Source organism: Chaetodon auriga, chromosome 1, assembly GCF_051107435.1.
Source record: "Chaetodon auriga isolate fChaAug3 chromosome 1, fChaAug3.hap1, whole genome shotgun sequence".
In the NCBI taxonomy this organism is placed as follows: Eukaryota; Metazoa; Chordata; class Actinopteri; order Chaetodontiformes; family Chaetodontidae; genus Chaetodon; species Chaetodon auriga.
In genome coordinates, this window is record NC_135074.1 from 19,241,439 (window position 1) to 19,263,929 (window position 22,491).

Consider the following 22,491-nt stretch of genomic DNA (forward strand, 5'->3'; position numbering starts at 1 on the left):
TCTTGTCATACATTTTGTAGACTACTAATGATAAGTTTCAAGAAGCTATTTAATGAAACGCTTAAGAAAATGTGTGTGTTTTATGGGAAAGTAGGTGGATTGTATGTCTATACAAGCGTGCATGTTTTGATTTTTCTTTTTACCTTCCAGGTGTAACAGGTACATTTTTCGCATTCCTAGCATTCCCCCTCTATCATACTGGAAAATGATAGCTTGCTATGTCTCTCAGACACACAGCAGTGCTTTTACTAATGTATACTCCATCACAGATCCATCCTACTGACGCATTTCTCTTTGGGCAATGTGTCACTGTACAGTAAAGTAGACATAAATAATGGTTAAATGATACATTAGTCTGGAGATTGAAGTGCTTCAAGAAAAAAAAGCAGACTGCAGATATCACTGTATAGATTCCTCACTCAATTAGCTGCAGTCGGTTTCACTCAATGAGATCATGTTGGAAACAGGCAGGAGACTTAAAACATTTATGCCGTTAAACTCTCTGATCCTCTTAACCATTATATGGTTTGGTTCGGCTGTGATGTACAGTGTGTGTGTGTGTGTGTGTGTGTGTGTGTGTGTGTGTGTGTGTGTAAGCATGTGTATTCTTTCCGCTTCGTCTGTCATTAGTTGTATTTTTACAGCCGTTCTGTGGGTTTGATCTGTCTGCCCACAAGTGACTTTCCATTCTGTCAGACTGAGATGGTGAAGTCATGGGACTCTGTCTGAGACAATGTAGTTTGAGTGTTGAGCATTGAAGACAGTAAGTGGTACCTTTTCATTAGTCCTCGCAGGCTCGTACAGCAGATGGTTCCAATAATTGTGCCTTTACTTGGACTGAAATGTGAAAGCATAAGTGTGGTCAGCATGTCTTTGTGTGAACTTTCCTCCAAAGGCACGAGAGATTATTGAAAACTGGCCAAAATTTAGGATAAAATGATGTCAACAAAAAACTATTTGCTATTCCTGTGAAAAAGACAGCCACAAATGAAAATGGAAGTTTGCCTTTGTAATATCCATTATCCATTTTATCCTTTTTTTTGGCAGGAATTCGCATCTCACTACCTCAAACTCACTTTAAACTCCACTGTCAAAAGAAATAACTCGGCAGAGGCTTTATAGAAGATATTATGTAGACCCCAAACACCCCACATACCACATGGTAGAATACACACCAATTTCCCCGTCACAGTCTGCTGCCATGCATGAAAGATTAAAGCACCTGCATCATATATCATGCCCGCCTCTGTCATCACTCGTCACTCATTGACAGTCAGAGAGTAAGTACCCCCAAAAAACTATGGAGGTGGTCCTTTGACTACTTGGCTGGTGGAGCCAGTGAGAGGGCTAGCTCAGTGTTAGACTCATGCTGATGGAGCAGATCAGAGCTCTTCTGGCCATGTGTCAAAGGAATGTCAGCTCACTGATTTTGAGGCTGGGTGTCTGCTGTGAAAGGCCTCGGGGGTCTACAGGATCTACCAACACGACATGGGCTTTTTGAAGCTGCTAAGGTGAGTGAGGCAGGCTGGGGCTCACTTGAGTGTACAGTATTTCTACGGGCTGGTCAGTGTTCCTTTCTCTGCCCAAGTCTTTCTCTGAAATGTAAAACAACAACAGGCGTGCGCAGTATCAAAACAGGATACAAATGCACCGCCAAACAGGATCTTGTGCAAATTAATATGCTAATTTTAGCAGAGGGACAAATGCTGGCGCTTTGGGAGCGACAGTCAAAACCTCACCACATTCAAATCACAGTCAAAAACATGGTCATTGGCTACAGTGACTAACTTTTGCATGTACTGGTGTATTGTTCCCAGTTCATAGAAGTCATTTTGCCACCTGAGGGCCTGGGTTATAGGGTGTGACAGTGATGTTATTGTAGCTCACAGATGAGTTCAGTCAGGTTTCTTGGGGAGAGTCGATCAAAAAGGATCTTGCTCAGTCAATCGATGGACAAAATGTAGTGGAAAAGTGAAAGCTGATGAGATGTCAACATTACAGATAGAACCTGAAGTAAAATCAGAAGTGGGACATCATCAGTGAGGTAAAACATCCACCTACTACATACCCTACTGATAATGGATTACTGTGGGGGTCTGTTAGAGCCCTGCACTGCTAGCCTGACCTCTCCTCTAACCCTGCCCATCCCGCTCCATGGGACATTAAAATATCAAAGGCAGACTTCTCCCAAAACTCACAGAAGCTGTGGTCTCCACCCAAGTGAGCACACACATGCTTAATGCAGAAAATTTCCACATTTTGCTTTGATGTTGAGTCCTGGCACCGATTTTCTGGCGTGATTTTCAAAATGCTTGATGGTTGATTGGAGGAAAGAGAAAACAACACTGTATTCAATTCTGTTGGTTCAGCTCTATTCTGACAGGAGTGTGTGTGTTTTAGAAACAGTGTCTTTCACACGCAGCCACATATGTAAGCATACTGAATGCACAAGTGCAAGGTAGACTATAAAGCATGCATACCCAATCCAAGCCAGTCAGTCTGTGTGAGTGTGGGATTGCATTACAGTTAGTTTCAAAGACCTCTCTTTTTACTGCTGAAAACACTGTCTGGTTTTCCGCTGGAATGAAAAATACCACAAGACAAATACTTTTCCGGTCTACTCATCTGTGGTCAGTGCTGCACTCCAGGAATGAAAGGTGCCTAACAGAAACAAACATTGGTCCTTGGATTGCAGTTATAGGGAAACCACTTTTTACCATGTTGAATACAGTACTGTATGTAAACAGTACAAATGTTATTTATACAGAATAGCAACATGTACAATCTTCAGCAAGAAAATTCAGCCGTTGGTCAGTGAAGACTTAATACTAGTGTATGTGATAAATGTATGTATGTATACTGAATATAGCATATTGTTGATTCCCTGGAGCCACTGCATTAGCCCTCATTGCCATTAAGACAGTTTATGCTTGCATATGGAGGACTGTACTACAGAAATATACAAATGAAACCCATTCAACAGTTGCTACAGTTTTTACAGAGTCCCAATATCTTGTAACAATATCATATAATTTTCATTATGTGCCCATGGTCGATATCTCATGTTGAAGTTTTGATGGTTTTGTTCTGTGTAAAGCTATCACTGAGCCTTGAAGCCATTGAAATATTTGCTTCTATCTAACACCAGTAAGTCCAGTCCTAAACCACAAACAGCCCCTTTTATAGGCTCACGTGGTTATGCCTCTGTGAAGCACAAGTAGTAAATATGCTTGACGGCTGTCTGATGACGACAGACTGAATCATTTTACTTCTACTCTCTAGTATTATTTATCCCACAGCCTTGCCTCTGCTTGAATGTTATCTTGCCAATGTGGGTGCTTCAGCGTGCATGTCGACTCTCAATGAGATGAGTGTCCTCTTAATAAATCGGTCAGTCATAGAGCGTCATAGAGCAGGTAATTAAGTCATAGAGTCATAGAGCAGATAATTAAGCTGTGTTGTCAGTTTAATTTAGATTACTTAAACATTCTAGTGTAAACTATTTGAATTGAATGAAATAATGAAACATGTCCAGGCTAATAACACAATATGGAAAAACCAGATGCCCAAAGCCGTCCGTGAGAGACTCTTTGCCATGAGATGACATCAGACTCTTATGTGTCTTGCCTCCTCAGAGTGGGCATGACGGTGCGAGCCAAGCTGAGGGTGTAGCCACATCTGGCAGAGAGTGCTGAAGTAAGCAGGAGCCTCAGCACACCATACCATCTACTGCGGCGGGGGAAGATGGGAGAGACGGAGGAGGATAATGTGGGGAAACTTTTTGAGAACTTCCTCCAGGCCTCGACCTGTAAGGGGACCCTTCAGGCCTTTAACGTCCTCTGCAGACAGCTGGACCTGGACCCTGCAGACAGCACCACCTTCTACAGCAGTCTGAAGGAAAAGGTCACCACCTGGAAGGCCAAAGCACTATGGAGTAAACTAGACAAGAGGATGTCCCATAAAGAGTACAAGAAAGGCCAGGCCTGTGTGGGCACCAAGGTAAATTTCTTCATTTGTTTGCCACAGCTGTACTGTGCCACAAATGTTTACTAATCATAGGCCAATGCAGATAGAGATTATGAATTTATAAAGGCCTGAGATGAAGATATATGTAAATTGAAGCACCATAGAAGCTGCCAACTATTGACTAGTGCTTGCCAACTATTTTCCAAAGTAAATCATACATTTCTAGGTTGATTATCATGAAAGTTAGTCATTTTCAGTATGGTATGAGACATGAGGAATTTGCATTGCTTTGTCAAAGTTATGTTACAGTGATAACGTACTTGTTCTACCAAGTCTGCTCGGTCCTGTGTTCCATGATCCTCCACCAACCGAGGCAGCTGCCCAACAGTAACCCTTTTAGAACAAAAAACAAGACAATACACACCAGCTTTTCATGGCGACCTTATTTGCTTTATTAGTTACTTCAGGGTAGGACAACATAACTTATGAGTGCAGTGCTTTACAGCAGCCAGCACTGTCTGCTCTGAGCTATATGAGCAACTGCAGTTTTCCACATGGTTCAAACTGCAGCCAGTTGACAAAATGAAAGAAGACAAATCTTTGCTTTGATTAAGTCTCTGCATGTTGATTTTAGTTTTTTTTTTTAATTGTGCACTGAACTGTACAAGTATGTGATGCGCTGTGGAAAATAGTTGACATTGCTAGTTGGTGAGCTGTAACATTGAAGGCCAAATTTATGTTGTTTTTTCCATGAAAAGAAGTTGTGGATATGAATAGCATTGCATGTAATAATCTAAAAATATCAGATTCATATCATATTTCATTAATGTTGACATTTTGCGATTTAGGAAATGTCCTTGTGATTTAAGCTCACATGGTTCCGTTTTTAAAAAAGAAAAAACAGTCTGCTCTTTGTTCCTGTTGATAAACTGCAAAGTCCCCCAGCTAAGGCCATGTCATAGTTAGCACTATAACCTCTGCCTGTCAAGACATGGCCCATCAGCTCCATTAACACACACTCTTTCACTGCAAAAGCTCCCAACATACAGGGCAGGAAATTGAAGAGATATACATTGCTTTGCAGTGATTCTCACTCTCTCTCTCTCTCTCACACACACGGGTGCTACATGACAAAGCGGTACAGAAATGCAAGCATTGTGCCATGTGATTTCATAGACAAATGCATCGCTGAACCCTCAGTGAATCCACCATATGTAAATGTATTTACCATTGGAACAGTACAAATGCTTTAAATTCACAGCAAAGAACCAGTACATTAAAGACAACAAGCAACAGATGGGCACATAATCAAATGAAACATAACACAGAATTTCATAAAGACACAGAAGAAAAACAGCTCTACAACTGCTGCCTCATCTAACCCTGCAGCCAAATAACACAATTCAGAAAGCAAATTACAGACAAAGAGGACATTTCATAAACACGTGTAAGAAGAGAGCTGTGGAAGAGCTATTCTTGAATTATGAAAAGATAGCTGCAACGAAGACAAAGAAATCATGTCGGGGTGGTGGGGCGCTTGGCAGTGAAGGTGATGAGGGAAAGTAGGAAAACCTGGAGGAGTGTGATTACCTTTCAGGCATCAGCTGTCTCCAGCTTGAAAGAGTGTTTTTATTGCACAGAGAAACAGACAGCATCACTCAGCAACTATGAATATTTGGCCACAGTTATACTGAGGGTGTGTTCTGCTCTTTATAGGCTCTTCCTTAAAGGTTGGAGCCAGACCCAGGTTGTTATTAAAGAGTGTTTAAATGCTCCAGTGTGAGCTCAGTTTTATAGGTTCTGTCTAATTTAAGCCAACACCAAAATAAGTAAAAAGAGAGAAGGTCAGCGTTTGAAGAAGGTGAGAAACTTCTGAGCCAAACATTTTAGGCTGGATTGTGTAATTCTGACAATCCACAGGGTTGAGTAGTAAAATAAAAGTGTTACTGTGTTCCAAAGTAGTAAACCAGATGTACAAACTGTGGATTGTGTGCATTATTTAAACACTAACTTATTATGAATTTATGAGGCTGCATTTCCTTCTCAGAGCCAGAGATTGAAGAATTTGCTCCTAATTTTTAATCCATGTACAGCACGAGTGCACTGTGACGCCTGCTTTATTCAAGACAGACACTCTGCTTTTACTTGATTGCTAATTTCTCCTCTCTCTGGGAGAACCACAAGGTGATGACTCGTGCTTTCATGGCGACTCAGTTCTTTAAACAGTGACAGATGTGAAATCACTCAGCACCTCATCTTCATATTCCCGCTGTGGCAGCAATCTTTAAAGGATGTGATGTCATCCGTGTTTTATGACCTGACGCAGCTGGCCGCTGTGACACAAACACGTAACCACAGTGCGTTTCTTCCTCATAAAGTTTTACTGTGCACAAAAGAAGTTGCAAATTGATGTTTTTTTATAATCCATAATATGGTGTTGTGAAACAACAACAGCTTCACCTCCATTGGGTTCATGTGAAGCCCCGCAGTCAGCGTGCTGGTTAGACCACACTGTTGTTGCAGTCAGCCTCTGCATGTGACAGTTGTGTTTTAGGTTTGAAGTGGTATTGTTTGAGAGCCCCACAGAGCTGAAATGATTTGGCAATTAATCATTCAGTAACCCTAACCCTTTATCAAATTTGCCTGTAAACTAAGTATTTCTGCATTTTTGACTGTTGGTCAAACAAAACAAGTAATATAATGACGTCACATTGGGTTCTGGGGGATTGTGATTGACATTTCTCACTATATTCTGACATTTCATAGAGCAGATGATTAAGTAACCGTCACAATAGTAGCTTTAGTTTCCTTACATTGAAATCAAGATGCTGTGGTAGCAAAGAGCTCCTTGTATTGGTCACACTGTCCACTGAGGTGAAAAATACTCTGACAGAAAGGGTTCTGTAACAAGGCAGGGGGACAAGGTGGAGCTGGGATGAGAGCGAGGTCACAGGTGGGAGGCTGAAAGGAAGCGTGTGTGTCCTGACTCAACAGATGTAGAGCAAGCTGTCAGGAAAGGCTTTATATCTGGAACAATATATCAGTGAATGGCAAAGGGCTAAAACAAACAGCCTGTTACTGCTACTGACTGACAGATGAAAACAGTTACATGAGATTAGATAGAAACATGCACACTGTGAAAGAACATCTGAATAAACTGAGTTAGTATTGTGCACATTTTACGGCATCCTTCCATCTGTCTCTGGCTGTGTGAATAGCCAGTACACTTACTCACCCTTTGTTAGGAGAAAAAAACCCCCCCAGCAGACTGACTTGTCCAGGCAGCGCTTCCAGCACCTGTGTGTGTGCTTCACACCTGAGATTACCTCATCCTGATAACCTCAGGCGGCACAGGATGACACATTGTGTTCATCATCACCCGCATCCCCTGTGAAGCCACCCCGGAATTCAGCCACACGCTCACAGGGGGAGAATATGGAATGACTAAAGCAACAATCATCCTGTTTTTTGGTGCAGGAGCAGAGAGCCATTTATGGTATGATTTGGGATTTTTGGTCAGCTGGCACTGGGTTCTCCATAAACAGCACCCAGTCTGATGGTCTCACGGAACTGATATGGATGGATGGCACCCCCTCGCTCTGTCTCCACTTTGTGTTGTCCTGTTGGTGACACACAGGATGGCATGAAGTTAGTCCTCATGTTCAAATGTGGCAAACCCCTGTCTGTAAACTCATTGAATTTAGAATCTGGGTTAAGAGTGGTGGCTCTTTGTTTCAACCTTCAGACGTGGTTTCGCTCTGGATACAATGTCACATCTCCTCTCTACGCAATTTTCCAGAGTGCCTCTTAACATGTTTAGAAGGAAAGAGGATACAGCCTGCCAGCACACATGCGTCGGTTCTTTCATCTATCATTCAAGAGGATGATGTCATGTTTGAGCCCCACATTCTCAGACAGACGCTGTAACCTCAACAAACTGACTTCATGCATTTTTGGGTGAGGCCGATGCATGAATAACACCTTGGGTAAAGGTTGTAATAATGGTTTAGGTTGATGAAAGATGTTGGCAAACAATATTCAGGCACTTCTAAACGCTCGTATGTTTTACTAACAATCCAGCAGACTGGAATGATCGTCAGAGTCTGCCTATCCTGCTCTAGTGAGACACACTAAGCCTCTAAATGCCCCAGTTGTGCAGTAAAGTGCTGCTCGCTCTCATGATCTGTGTAGGTGTTGTAATGCTCGCTGATATGTTAATAAACAAGTAGGATTCATCTCAGCCTCTCAGCCTTCTGTGATTATAGACGTCACCACGTTATAGCTCATTTCTCTGTGCCTCGTGTGGGTGATGATGGCCATTTGTCATCTTGTTTAGTGCCTCATCATTGGGGGAGGCCCCTGCGGCCTGCGGACGGCCATCGAGCTCGCTTTGATGGGCGCCAAAGTGGTGGTGATCGAGAAGAGAGACTCCTTCTCCAGGAACAACGTGCTGCACCTCTGGCCCTACACCATTCATGACCTGCGCAGCCTCGGGGCCAAGAAGTTTTATGGCAAATTCTGTGCCGGGGCCATAGACCACATCAGTGAGTATCTGACTTCACTTTGTGTCTTGTTCATATGTTTCTCTTTGTTTTTTGTGTTTGTGTTGCCGTAACACTGTAATTTCTCTACGTGGCTCTTGTAGCTACCCATCTTGTCCTTAAATGTTACCATTCGCTTGTAAATAACCTAAAATTTTGAGAAAACTTTGTCATTACTGTACAGTGATGTGGTGTATATGCTCTTTGTTAGACCCTTTAGTGAACCTGTGTGATATATTCAGACTTTCAATGCATGATCATACAAACATGCAGTATAGAGTTAGTATAGTATAGTACTGGACCATAAGTGGAGCTGAGGGATTGACTCCAGAAACATTTCGAAGAGAAGGAAATGAATGTGGAAAGAAAATGATCCATATTTCTAGAAAATGATTAGTATTAGTACTATAGAGGACATAATGGTGAAATAATGATATATTATTACATTTCATTGAGTTACCCTCTCATTTACTTTAACATCATTTGACATTGATTCTTTTTAATCTTTCCAACACTACGACGAGGAAAAGCAAAGGTTCAGGAGAGTATTGGTGTTCAGGCCTCGCTCTCAACAGTGTCAAGACAACATAACAGAAAACACAAAGTTTGGCAGCGTTGTACATCTGTATGCAAACAATGATGTGTGTGTCTGCTTCTAATAGGCATTCAGCAGCTGCAGCTGATCCTGCTGAAGGTGGCCCTGATTGTTGCAGTGGAGTTTCACATCAATGTGGAGTTTGTCAAGCTGCTGGAACCTCCGGAGGATCAGGAAAATGAAGGTATTCATCCACATGTTCGCTCCAGTTACGCATCCAAACAGTAGATTTAATGGTGCGTTTATATTCACCCACTTGACAGTTGGTTTTATGACCGACAAGCTTCGGGAAGATGAGGAGATTGAAGCAGCTGGAAACAATACGACTGGGAGATGAAGCAGGATGAGGCTGAGAAGTTTAATAAAGTGTGTAAAGCTAGATAAAGACATCAGGCTGCATCCCCCAGCTTGTGAGACAGATACTCTGTGGCTGCCTCGAGGATCTGTTTTTACTCTCCCTCTCTGTTGTTTGATACTCTTCTTGCAGTCTGGTCAGGCAGCAAGGGACTTCTCACCCGGCAGTATTTAATTTCCTTGACAGCCACCAATAAACAAGAGTCAAACATTGGCACCAATCTAGTTTTTCATCAATTTAGATGAGGTTAACGGAGGTCAAGTGTACTGCCTGACTTCCCTGTGAGTGCTCAAATGTGCTGTATGCCTGCTCTGTATGGCATCTACTTATCACAATAATACCAGTGAATGAGCGTTGTTTCCTTTGTTTCAAGCAAAGTGTTGCGGTAGCCTCTGTTACTGTCAGCACGTACACTGCACTGTACTGTAAACTCTCAGGAAGAAAATAACTTGCACACTGTTGTCAGGTGTTGTCTCTCCAGCTGTAATATCAATACACCGATAACAGCGAGAGCCTTGCCTAAATTTGGACGCAGACTTATCCCTCCTGTTCTGCTGTGACGGACTTAGCTGTGCCCTTGACATCATGGAATGCATTTTCCACATGGTGATGTTACACAACAAACTGCCAAGCTGTGACTGTGCTGGTCTCACACTCCTGCAGCACCCACGCTGGCTGATGTTCAGTCTGAAACTCATCTGTTGATCAAGTTTGCAGGCCAGATCTAGTGCATGTTACTGATACGGTGCATCTCTGCACTGTGTGAACATAAGAGCCATCTTTATTTCCTTTCCTTGCTCTTCATTAAGCATTCCTTTCTGAAATGTGACATGAAGAGACACTTTTTTCCTTATTTTACCTTCATCATAGCAACTAAACAGCACAAAGGAAATATTAATAGGATGTATATTATTTACTACCCCCCACACACACACACACACTGTCTCTGTCTCTGCGTCCATCTCTCAGGTGTTGGGTGGAGGGCTGCAATCCGACCTGCTGATCACCCCGTGGCTAACTTTGAATTTGATGTCGTGGTGGGGGCTGATGGACGCAGGAATACTCTGGAAGGTGAGAAGACGGCAAACAAAAGGGGTGAACAGTATAGATAGCTCAAGGATGCATTTCACATGAGGCTGTTTACATACTGGCCTCATCTTGTTTTTAAAGATTGATCTCTTAGCTTCAACAATAAGAAAGCGCTGCGTGTAGCAGCTTGTGTTTTTCAGCCGAACACATTGCTTGAGTGTCAGTAACAGATAAGCAACACAATTGCTTGCGTGTGTGTTTTACTCTAAAGATCACTAAAGCATCATTTGGAACAAAAGGTCATGTTTTAGTATTGACTTAACTCAGATAAAAGCCAGCACACCTTCTGTTTAATGAATAGTCCAAGACATCCAGCAGGACTATTTCTGGACTCTCACTTTGAATAAGTGCATTATTTTTGTTGTGAAGCTATAAATAAAACTCACCTTTTGTCAGCTTACACTCACATGAAACCATTGATCTCTCCCAGTGGGAAAGGCTATATATCAAACCCTGAGCCACTGTACAGAAATAGAGCAGAGCTGATGCCTCAGTGCAGCAGCTGATGCATGCTTGCTGGACTCTCTACATTTCTCTGTCTCACTGTTTCAGTCTCTTTCCTAAAAATGCTGTCATCTAACAACCAATTGGCATCAGATGCTTATTCCTAAAAAGGGCATTTTGGGGCAGAACAAGATGTTTAGCTCATTCTTCAATTATGAAGAAGCCTGGGGGAAATGATTTTCCCCTGCAGTCAGCCTGCTTTTGAGCTACTCTTGTGGTCTAGCTATGGTAACACAGAGTTAAATACAATGAGACCTGCAGAGGGGAAAACCATCAATTTTAGTAGTGACAGTATGGAGGAGTGGTGACACGAGATGCTTTTGCCCCCAGAAAGTACCATGACTGTCATCCATTTTCTTTCCTTCCTGCACTTACATCTTTAGAATGACTGACACTTTTAGTCAGTTCTTGCCAGTTTGGACTGGCTCGGTAAGACTCCTCAGCTCATCCTCCGCACCACTCCATCATAAAAAATATTTTTTAGTAGCATAAAGGGACTACACCTTGCATTTAGTTGTGCAAACCTGTGTTGAGGATTGAAAAGTAAATTAACCTTGAAACTGTGGAATCCTGCCAGTAAAACCTGATTTTAGTCTGTTTGATGAGCGCTGGGGGATTTTGGTTTTTCCTGTTTTCTGATTCAAAATATGTGAAAAAGACAGTTTTCAGGAAATCTTTTTCAGGTTCAGTTTTGCATAGGATTAATTGAACGGGATTCCTTGAACATATGAATAAAACAAAAAAATCTACTTTTAGCTGTTTTTTTTAAACTCTTAAACCGTGAAGTAATTTGTTGATAAAATGAATGCCCAGTGCATGTTATGAGAGTGTTACAAGTGGCCCTTAACTGCTACTCTTTCAGTTCTGAAGGTTAATTAAGCACAAGGCATTTAACTTTGACGATAGCATTTGATTCCTGGTGCTTTTTACAATCCATGGCTTTTGTTCACTTGGCTATATAAAGGCTCACACCGGTAAGGTGCTTCTTATCTGAAAATAAGTGCCTTGTATTTATGGTTCAGTGCTGGATTTCCTTTGGTTTTAACAGCCAAGCTGATAGGCCTGGTTTGCTCCCCTCTGTTTCTTTGTTTCATTCTTTATCTCACTGTCTCTTTCTCTCTCAGGTTTCAAAAGAAAAGAGTTTAGGGGGAAGCTGGCGATTGCCATCACAGCCAATTTCATCAACAGGAACACCACTGCAGAGGCCAAAGTAGAAGAGATCAGTGGCGTGGCCTTCATCTTCAACCAGAAGTTCTTTCTCGACCTCAAAGAGGAGACAGGTGGGAGAGAGGCACAGTCAAACTGTGGTGTTCGCTGGCAAGATCTGACAGAAAGGCTGGGTTTTTGTTCGGTTTGCTCTGGTTGTGTAATCAATGACCACTGATGAAATGATTATGAGTGATCCTCTCAGCTTCCAACAGTACAGATTGGGAAAACACGTGACCAGATTTAGACACTGATGGCTTTGAGTCAGTCACTTCTGATGTCCACTGCAACAATTTGATGCCCCACTGCTGCTTTTTGGAATTTTCAGTCATTCCCAAACCTTATCATTTGTTGCAGGTATTGACCTGGAGAACATTGTCTACTACAGGGACAACACCCATTACTTTGTCATGACTGCCAAGAAACAGAGCCTGCTGGACAAGGGAGTCGTCATTAATGTAAGCAAAACATGAAGGGCAGCTGTCCAGGGTCCTTTGTGATCCATATTGTCATATTTTTTATTTTTGCCACCTAATTTTCAGAGTAGTTTTATTTCATTTGATCATAGTAACAAGCAATCCGTATCATGAACTATTGTACAATGCATTACTCCTGTATAGTGCAATGAAATCGAAGAGCCCTGCAACAAAAACTAACTCTTTAGAGCTTTTCTTTATTGTTTGTGAGTTCTGTGTCTGAGACGTGTTGACTTGACTGTAGTAATTTCTGACATTGCATTTTATGCTGTTATTTCATGGCAGCCAATAATTGCATTAGTTTAGCTTTCATACTAGCCTGAAATGCCATTTTGTTCCATTTGATTATTCTAAAATTGCTGGAAATGTGGGCAGTACTTCAGAGGTGTAGAACCAGGCTAGTTGCATATATTTCAGTATATGTCCACAATCTGTCTCTGGTCTCTCAGAGCTGCTGGGCTCAGACTTGCTCTGTGTGAACTTCTCCTGACTGTCATGCTTCTGTTCAATAGGATTACACAGAAACCCAGATGCTGCTGAGCAGTGAAAATGTCAACCAGGAAGCTCTTCAGTGCTACGCCCGAGAGGCTGCTGACTTTGGCACCAACTACCAACTTCCCACGCTGGATTTTGCCATGAACCACTGTGGGCAGCCAGATGTAGCAATGTTTGACTTCACTAGCATGCACGCCTCTGAGAACGCTGCTCTGGTCAGGGAGAGATTTGGACACCAGCTGCTGGTAGCACTGGTTGGCGACAGTCTGCTAGAGGTGAGGAAGGCCAAGACGTATGAAGTTAAGTCAAGTGAGCTCAGTTCAGGTGAGTGCAGGAATGGAACAGGGTGTGGTGGAAGAGGAATAGAAGCTCTTACACAATCTGGCACTCATAGCTGGAGGCTCCGTTTTCCCAGGCCAGATGCTGTAGGGCGGGGAGTCTCTGAGAGGGGAAGTGTTGGTGTTCCTGCTCCGCTCCACCTCCTCCCTGTGAACAGACTCATTTTTAATGATGATCATGCTAGCAGTCATTGAGGCAGTTGAATTTTTCAGCACTGGGGTGATTTTGGTGTCCTGAAGCAAGTCTTTTGTATTGTAATGCTTGTCGCACGGTTTGTATATTATGTAATGTCAGTCTATGCTAGATCACCTGTCATGTTTTGTTTTGCAGTTTCAAAATCATGACAGTCTGTGTGCACTAAATGTGCACAGCGTTGACGGCACAGTATTTGCAATAGTGATTTCATCACTTTAAAGTAATTTAAAGTGTTGATGTTTTGTCTCTTCATGTATGCTGACACACAGTCATATTCATATATTTGTTTTGCATTCCTGTGCAGCCCTTCTGGCCCATGGGGACGGGTTGTGCCAGAGGCTTCCTGGCTGCCTTTGACACAGCCTGGATGGTAAAGAGCTGGGCTCAGGGTCGGTCAGTTCTGGAAGTTCTGGCAGAGAGGTACAAACACGCATTCACTGTCTTTGAGAAATATAAAAGTGTGTTTGGTTTGCATGTCTGCAGCATTCAATACCATTCAGTATTGTGTGTTTAGACACATATAAATAACATCATGTGTCTTGCACTGTGTGTTTCTATAGGGAGAGTATTTACAGGCTACTTCCGCAGACAACACCTGAAAATATTGCCAAAAACTTTGAACAGTACACGATAGACCCTGCAACTCGGTACCCCAACCTCAACTCCTCTTGTGTCAGGCCACTCCAGGTGAGAGGGAGGACTCACTTTGACAGTCACATTCTTACCATCTGGCTCAGTTCTTAGTGAAAACACACAGGCTGTTGAGTGTTTTGATTGTGAAAATGTTCCCTTTCCTTCCTGTTACAGGTGCGTCACTTGTACATCAGCGGAGAGCTGAATTCCTGTTCTCTGGAACGTGCTGCTACCATACGTCGGCCTGTCAATCTCAGCAGACGCGGTAGGTTTAGCAGGAATGGGCAGATTCCTGTGTGTTGCTTTTATGAGTCACCTTGTAGTTCAAAGCATAACTGCTGCTGACTCTTCTTCAGATTATTTAGAGAAGTAGTCTGAATCATTGATAAGGGGTTCCTTTCCTCTGTTACTTTGAAAGGATCCTCAGCCACATGTTGGTGTCGAGCTTTTCTTTCCATTTCCAACTAAGAGTTTTCAACAGATTAGCAGTATTCTGATAAAATGTTCTGTATGTGAGGCAAAAAGTAAACTTTCATCCTTCTTTGAGACTATCTGATTATAGGGCTGCAGAGTTTAAAATGGGATTATACAGTAGATGAACTGGGGACTGACAGTAAAGACAGAAGCTCTACATGCTCAGCTCAAGTAACTCGAGTTATTCACCAAAGGCACCAAAAGAATAACATGTCTAGACAAAGATGTGTACATACCTCAGCACCCGCTCCCAGCATTTCTGTCATGACCTTATTTACTGGCATACCACGTGTTGGTCCATACTTGTGACATCATATCCTGTTCAGCCTGAATTTCATCAGGTTGTAAGTGGGTGATTTTTGTTATCGTATTGGTTTCTTGAAAAATCTGACCTTTCCTCCATGCTTTTTTTTGTAGAGTCGGAGATCAGACCGGCGAGGCTGCTCACCTGGTGCCAGAAACAGACCGAGGGCTACAGGAACGTGATGATCACAGACTTGACGTCTTCTTGGAAAAGCGGCATCGCCCTCTGTGCCCTCATCCACAGGTTCAAACCCCAGCTGATGTACGTAACACACATCAGATAATATCAGTACCAGCCTGCTGCGCTACATCTCTCCATCTAAAACCAGTGTCCAGTATTCAATGCATACGTACATTCACATGAACAAACCTGCTTTTACTGAAAATGAACTCTACACCCTCTTTGCAACAAGTAGTTGTGAAGAAATCCATTTCTTGTGGGTGTGTAAAATATGCTTGGCATGAGAGAAACTCTTTAATCTATGTGCGCTTTCCGCTGTGCTCTTTCCCTCCTCCTCACAACTTGTAAAACACTTGACCCCTTTTTAAGAGGGCGATTGGTGTGAAAAAGACCTCAAACATAGCTGTCCTCTCGGTAAAGATAGCTGGTAGTAAACAGAGGAGTTTTCAGAGTGCAGCTTGTACTGTGTTCACATATTTTAACCAAGGGCTTTGGTCAATGAGTGTATCAGCTCTACTGAAGTAAATACTGGCTGCTCCCAGGGCCTGTAATACTGTGGATTATAACTTATTATTGAGTAGTATTTAATTCTAAATAATGGCCCTTTCTGTCGGTTGATTTGGAGCTGTGGAGAAATCTCATGCAGGACTTAGTGTGCTTTGGTGCCCACTTAAAGGACAAAATCCTCCTTAAAAACAGAAACTCTACCATAGTTTTCACTTTTTAGGCTTACACTGCCTTACACAGCGTGGGATTAGTCAGTCCAACTGTAGATTAGTACATTTACAAATCTAATTATATCCTCTCACTCTTAAATTATTGCCTTCATACCTCACCACATGCCACTACAATTTTATGTGGTCCTGTAAGTTTCCAGGAACCACTGGCATTTTTCCCCTTCCCTCCTCCATATGCATGCCTGTCAGCAGACGGCAGGGAGGGGAGAATGGTAGAAAAGAAAGAGTGGGCCCCTGTACTTAGAGAATAACACCAAAGTTTGTATGTACTACTTCACATTATTTCTAAGGGTGTCTGCACACCATCAGTGAAGGCAGAGACGTCATAGCTGGGGTTTTTTTCTCATTAGAAATAATTTGCTGCCATTTCCTCCTGCAATTAGAGGAACAAATTCCTCTACAGGCCTGACAATTGATTGAGTAAGATATGTTCCTGTGTTTAGTCAAGTCATTGTGCTTCTGTCAACTTCTGGTAACACCTACATTTAGACATGAAAGTCTCTGTCAGGAAATAATCCTTTAAAGAATCTAAGTTACAAAACTTACTGTTACGTTCCTGTCTCGTTATGCAGGGCATCTTAAATATTTATGGTACAAGAAGATCTGCCTTTTAGAAACCAGCAGAAAATGAAACGGTCTAGAAATGTGTATGGGCTGTCACAGTGAATATATGTTTTTCCCAGCTGCTCTGCCATGACATATGCAGCTTAAATCTTTTTTCATTACTCTCCTCTTACTCAAGCCTCCATTACTCTCTTTTTCCATCAGAGACTTTGACTCTTTAAATGAAGAGGACCCTGCTGCAAACCTCCAGCTGGCTTTAGACATCAGTGAGCGTGAATTTGGGATTCGATCATTCATGTCTGTGAAGGAGCTGAGTGATGACCAGGAGCTGGATAAGACCAGGATGATCACCTACCTGTCCAAGTTCTATGAGCTCTTCCGTGGCACACCTCTGCCTGCCTCAGGTAGCCTTCTCCACTGTACTCCAGTCCATCTACTCGACCATATTCTCCTCTAGTCCACCGTAGCCTACTTTGCTCTGCTCCACTTGACTTGCCCCTGCTGCCCCTGCTCTTTTCTACTGTATTCTAGTATGATGCAGCTCAGCTCTTCTATATTTATACACTTCTGTGCTCAACTCTGCTCGATTGTATCCCACTGCTCTCTACAGTATTCTACTGTCCCCCACTGTACTCGACTCAGCTCTACTCTACTGGACTCTACTATTCTCGACTCAGCTCTGCTGTACTATACTGTATACAGCTTTGACTCAACACTCCTGACCTTGGCTCTGTAGTCTACTGTAGCCCGCTCTTCTCTCTTCTACTAGATACAATTCAACTCCGCTTTACTTCATCTGACTCCACAGGGTTGACTCGACTCTGCTTGACTCGACTCTTTTTCATTCATAATAGACACTGATGCCTGTTGTTAACATATTCTTTTTCTCTCCTTCTAAAAAAAACCCATTGAAAGAGAAGGTATTGAATTTCATTTGGTTTCCTGTTAAAAAGGCGTGTGTTGTTCAGTCCTTTAAGTCAAATACAGTGGCATGAGAGGAATGTGTACCAGAGCTGTTGACTGCAATAGTGTAAAATTCTTGACAACATGAAAACAGCTGCCTGTCTCTACTGAAGGGCTATTGAATGCTTACCTATACGATCTTGTTTTATTTAACCTCAGCCAACTCTTTACCTTCCTCTGACATGCAGCTGAGTCATTAAGAAAAGCTTTATTTCTTTAGTGGAACATTTCTCTACAAAGACACAGCAGCTCTCCTTTTTCCAGCCCACTCGAACTTTCCTAATCTATATGGTCATTATTCACCGATATTAGGTGACATTTATGGCTGTGCACTGTGGAAAAAATGAAAATTCAAATGCAGTCATGTGTTACACTGCAGGTTCCAGGGGAGTGGATGAAAACAATGAAGATTATCCATCTAAGGAAGTCAGAAGTAATAATAATGTGCTTAATCTTGCACTGCCCAGGAAACGGGTACCAAAGGTAACACCACAATAAAATATTTAAATCTGATGTATTAAATATGATAAATTGACTGTCTGTGACATTATCCTCATTTCCTGTTCAAATGGGATTGTACTTTCAGGATGAAAAGAAGTCAGACGGTACAGATCCCATCTACAAAAGGAGGAGGAAATTCTGCAGTTATTTGGAGGAGGTTTGTTTCTAAACTACCTACTTGTAATTTCAAACTTAATCACTATGGTTGATGTAGTAGGATCATGTCTGTTGTCCGTCTCTCATAAGGCCACCAATCTGTCGAGTAATGGCTCCTCGGTGCGAGAGGCCCGAGAGCCCAAGGAGAACAAAGTGCGCTCAATGGCTACTCAGCTGCTGGCTAAGTTTGAAAGCACACCCAGCTACACTGCCCGGAGACCACAGGTAAGGACACAACAGTGTGTTCAATATAGGCCCATAGATTTTATATCATTTGGTTTTATTTCACTGTAGTAAGACTACAGTTTTCATTGTAGTCCTTACAGGCTGTAACTGAGTAGATATGTATGAATATACTGTATGTATGCATCAGTCTATCTACAGTATTTATCTACAGACATGTACTTTGTACACCTTTCCTGTCTGCTTATTATTACAAATGGCTGCTTTCCCTCTTTTTCATGGATCATAAATATGTTTTAAATTTCCCTTGTTGCGAGCTGGAGCACTGACCGTGGTCTGTGGTTTAATTTAAAAAAAACCTTCCTTTTGCTAATGCTACAAAGTCACCTCCTGTCTGTTATTTCCAGCTTTTCCTCTTTTCAGCCTTTTCTATTTCTGTGCCTTTTTATTAACGGTCTTCCTGACCTTTCGACAAAATCTCAGTCAGACTGTGAGAGGTCCTTCCCGCTGCAAACTCTTGACCTGACTGAGATCCTGCAAATTAAACTCAGGCCTCCAGTCCCACCTAAACCTCCTCCTGAGATACGGCTAGCCTGGAGCAGCCAGACAACACTTGACACACACAAACAGGTATTGGAGCAGTCTTTTAAACTAGTAGTAGACAGGTATGCCAATTCTGTCCTACTGTCCCATCACGTGTATCAAACATACACATACAGACTTTTTCAGGCACACACTCTATATATGCACATATACCTCTCACACACATGTTTTTGTATAGACTGAAGTATGTCTGGTTGTTAGAAACTAGAATATACTTACATAACGTTTGCCCAATAATCTTAACAAACCAGACAAAAGAGCTTTGCAGTAGCTCAAAGCACTGTGTTCATGAGATAAGCGTTTTGAAAATCATTCCCACAAGGCAAACAACAAGCAGCCAGAAAGTGCCAAGAAAATGATGATGTGGATTTAACACTCTCTTTCATTTAAATGTAGTTGTTGCCTGTTGACCCATGCGTCTCAGATGTCAGACTAGCCCAAGAAGAAAGTTTTAAAACAGTTACCGCTTGCAAATGCATTACCATGTGATGATTACATAACTGAAATCATGAAGCAGACAGAATATTAACTGTAATGGGTTACCTATGCAAGTTGATTTTCATGCTGTGCTGGCATTACTGACGCCTCAAAAAATGTGTGCTATGCTTTGACAATGGTTATCAGCCTTGTAAAGTATTTGGGTAATTAACAGGCTGAAGCATATAAAAGCATCTGTATGGCTCTTTAAACAATCTACAACCTGCTGTATATTATCCCTTTCAGTTTGAAGTCAGTATCAGAGAAGCAGCACAACACTTAGTCCACCTGCCTCCAAAGACTGCACCCAAACCCCAACTCCAGCCTCAGTCCCAGCATCCATTTTCTGTAGTGAAGCTCAGACATGTTGATCAAACACACACTGAGACAAAGCCCCAGCCTCAGCCTGAGAGTGCACACCCCCCTGCTTCCTCTCCGTCCTGCCACTCAGCCATCCAGTTCATGTCAAGAGTCCTCCAGCGCCTCAGGGAGGTGGATGAACACATCTCTGAGGTGATCACTGTCTCCTCTTTCATATCTTTAACTTCTTTCTTCTGTTTACGTCTCTGTCCTCTTTTTAAACCCTTGTGATTGTCGTATGTTCTGATCCCCAAAAAGGGGCCCAGTGGAAGGTGATTATATATTATGCTCTGATTACACATTTAGGGTTGTGTAATGTGTAGTTGGATGGCGAAGTCAGCCCCTAAATTATCCAGCCTGACGAAAATGGCAAGAGCAGACCTACAGACCTGGCACAAGCTGAGACAGACATACGAGCAGATTACTGGCCAGTCTGAGTCCGTGTGGAAAAGGACCACCAGGGCCAGGCTGCAGGCACTGGCTTACGTCTGCAAATAACATATTTAGATTATTCATTATTTCATTTGCTGAAAGTCTGCCTGCCTTGGCTCAGATCAGTATCTCTGAAATGTTCACCTTTTCAAGTCATTTAGTGTAGAAATGAGGGTTTTTGTTGAGAAAAATGGTGACCTGAATGTTATCGTTTTAAATGCAGTTCAGCTAGTTTTGAGAATTTTGTAAAATACAGGGACAGAGAATATATTTTACACTCCATCAAGACAACTTTCAACAGATCACTATTGCAAACACTGCCATTGCTTTCTTGCAGAGCATTAAATGAAAAGAGTGTCACTGCTCCCATATGTGTGTGTTAAATACAGAGCCAGGCCCAGGAGGTGATTAGCTTAGCTTAGCATAAAGCAGGGGAAACAGACAACCTGGCTTTCTGTAAAGTTCAAATATATGTCTACCAAAATCATACTAATACATTTTGTCTCATTACTTAAATTCATGTGACAAACATCTCTGTGGTTTTAGGGAGAGTTTTGTACTGAAGCAGTTTTTTTGGATAATCACACAAAGGTGCAGTCTCTTCCTAGAGTCTTGTCACTGTGAGGCTGCTGTTTGAGAAGTGCTGATAGGCAGATTTTTGAACTTTGGACCGAGCCATGCTATCTGTTTCCCCTCTGCTTCCAGTCTTATGCTAAGATATGCAAACCACCTAATGGCTCTAGTTCCGTACTTAACATACAAACTTCAGTGGCGTTCATCCTTTAACTCCTGTAACTCTTAAATAGCAAAGTAAACCAACTATTCCTTCAAGTCTTCAGTTTTTGATTACCGCTGCATTACCAGCACATTCTTTTAAACTTATCTTACATTTAATGATTATCCTTTTAATTAATGGACTTTGACAGTGACTTTGACTCAATATTCAAAGACTAAATTCTTTACCATATGACGTATGAGCATATTTTGGCTGAAACGACGTCCCTGTCTCTGATTTCTCTGCCAAGTCTGTGTGGGTGTCTCACTTTTCTCATCCAGTACAATATGAGTAACCACATCAAGTGGGGTGTGAAATTAATATAATAAGGCATCCTTCGTTCCACACAGTGATGTTCTTGTTCTCCTTCTGACAATACACACTTAGCTGTCAAAGCCTGCTTCTTATTGGAAAAGTGGAACAGACAGGTCTTTCATCATTTAGCTGTGTAATGTGTATTAAATGGTTATTAGTCTACCTGATCATGTCTACACACAGAACGCTCCACATTTGTTGGTGGGAGAATGTGTCTCATTGTACTGAAGACACGAGAATGATGGCCTTTCTTTTCTTCCTGTGCTCCGTCTCATCCTGCAGAAAAAAGCTCAGACACAACAAGCTAGAGAATTTCACACAAAGAGTATAAAGGAGAAAGCTGTTCACCTTACTGGGTTGTTCTCAGGAGACAGCTCAGCTGTACTCAAGGTGACTATCTCCAGCTTGATCTGTGACCCCACCCTGGCCTTGTGTTTTGTGCTACCTGCCCCTCACAGTGTGTGCATGCGGAAACATGTCATGTTTGGGATCACAGGTGGTACATGCAGCCAGTTTTCACCATTGTCCACTATTTTGTAGAACAGATGCTTTTTGACTGTTAGATATACCTAGATGGAGTCAATTCTGTCATAGTAATTCAATGACATTTTTTAATCAAGGCATGGCTTAAAGCAGCTGTATAATATTTTTATAATGATGTATAAAGTTAATGTCAAAGGGGTCCCTCACTTCAATCTGCAGCTGCAGCACAAATCCACACTCAGTAAAATGCCTTTTGGCATTACATATTTCCTATTTTACGGTGACTGCTTACAGCTTATCAGGCATTCTATGTAACATTTCGTCCAAGCCATTCATATATAATGGAGGTAGACTAAATATTAGAAACACTTAATATCAGTATAGCAGAATGAAATTCAAACCACAAACAGCAACCTCAAAATGACCAAAACGTTGAAACAGTATCTCTCTGAAAAGCTTCGACTGAACATGATAAACCTGTGGATAAAGTTCATGGCAGGGCTCAGCTTAATCTTGGTGTACCTAATAAACTGGCAAGCGTGTTCATGTTTATGACTTCACGTTTGTTCCAGTAGTGAAGTCTCAACATA

The 22,491-nt window shown here is 42.0% G+C and overlaps 1 protein-coding gene across 3 annotated transcripts in view; it reads left to right on the forward strand.

Annotated features, from left to right (window-relative positions):
• mical2a (microtubule associated monooxygenase, calponin and LIM domain containing 2a) overlaps positions 1-22,491 on the forward strand; it is a 33,177-nt gene that overhangs the window by 5,072 nt on the left and 5,614 nt on the right. For 2 of the 3 annotated variants that reach the window (XM_076728424.1, XM_076728414.1), the window contains exons 2-19: positions 3,636-3,999; positions 8,303-8,510; positions 9,170-9,286; positions 10,427-10,528; positions 12,175-12,330; positions 12,614-12,714; positions 13,245-13,502; positions 14,066-14,181; positions 14,322-14,448; positions 14,569-14,659; positions 15,286-15,433; positions 16,858-17,057; positions 17,996-18,099; positions 18,203-18,274; positions 18,364-18,498; positions 18,940-19,086; positions 19,783-20,049; positions 21,701-21,808. In XM_076728424.1, the coding sequence (XP_076584539.1) occupies positions 3,745-3,999; positions 8,303-8,510; positions 9,170-9,286; positions 10,427-10,528; positions 12,175-12,330; positions 12,614-12,714; positions 13,245-13,502; positions 14,066-14,181; positions 14,322-14,448; positions 14,569-14,659; positions 15,286-15,433; positions 16,858-17,057; positions 17,996-18,099; positions 18,203-18,274; positions 18,364-18,498; positions 18,940-19,086; positions 19,783-20,049; positions 21,701-21,808 (2,712 nt within the window). In that variant the 5' untranslated portion in view covers positions 3,636-3,744. The remainder of the gene's footprint in view (positions 1-3,635; positions 4,000-8,302; positions 8,511-9,169; positions 9,287-10,426; positions 10,529-12,174; positions 12,331-12,613; positions 12,715-13,244; positions 13,503-14,065; positions 14,182-14,321; positions 14,449-14,568; positions 14,660-15,285; positions 15,434-16,857; positions 17,058-17,995; positions 18,100-18,202; positions 18,275-18,363; positions 18,499-18,939; positions 19,087-19,782; positions 20,050-21,700; positions 21,809-22,491) is intronic. The other variant, XM_076728433.1, reaches the window with a different exon arrangement.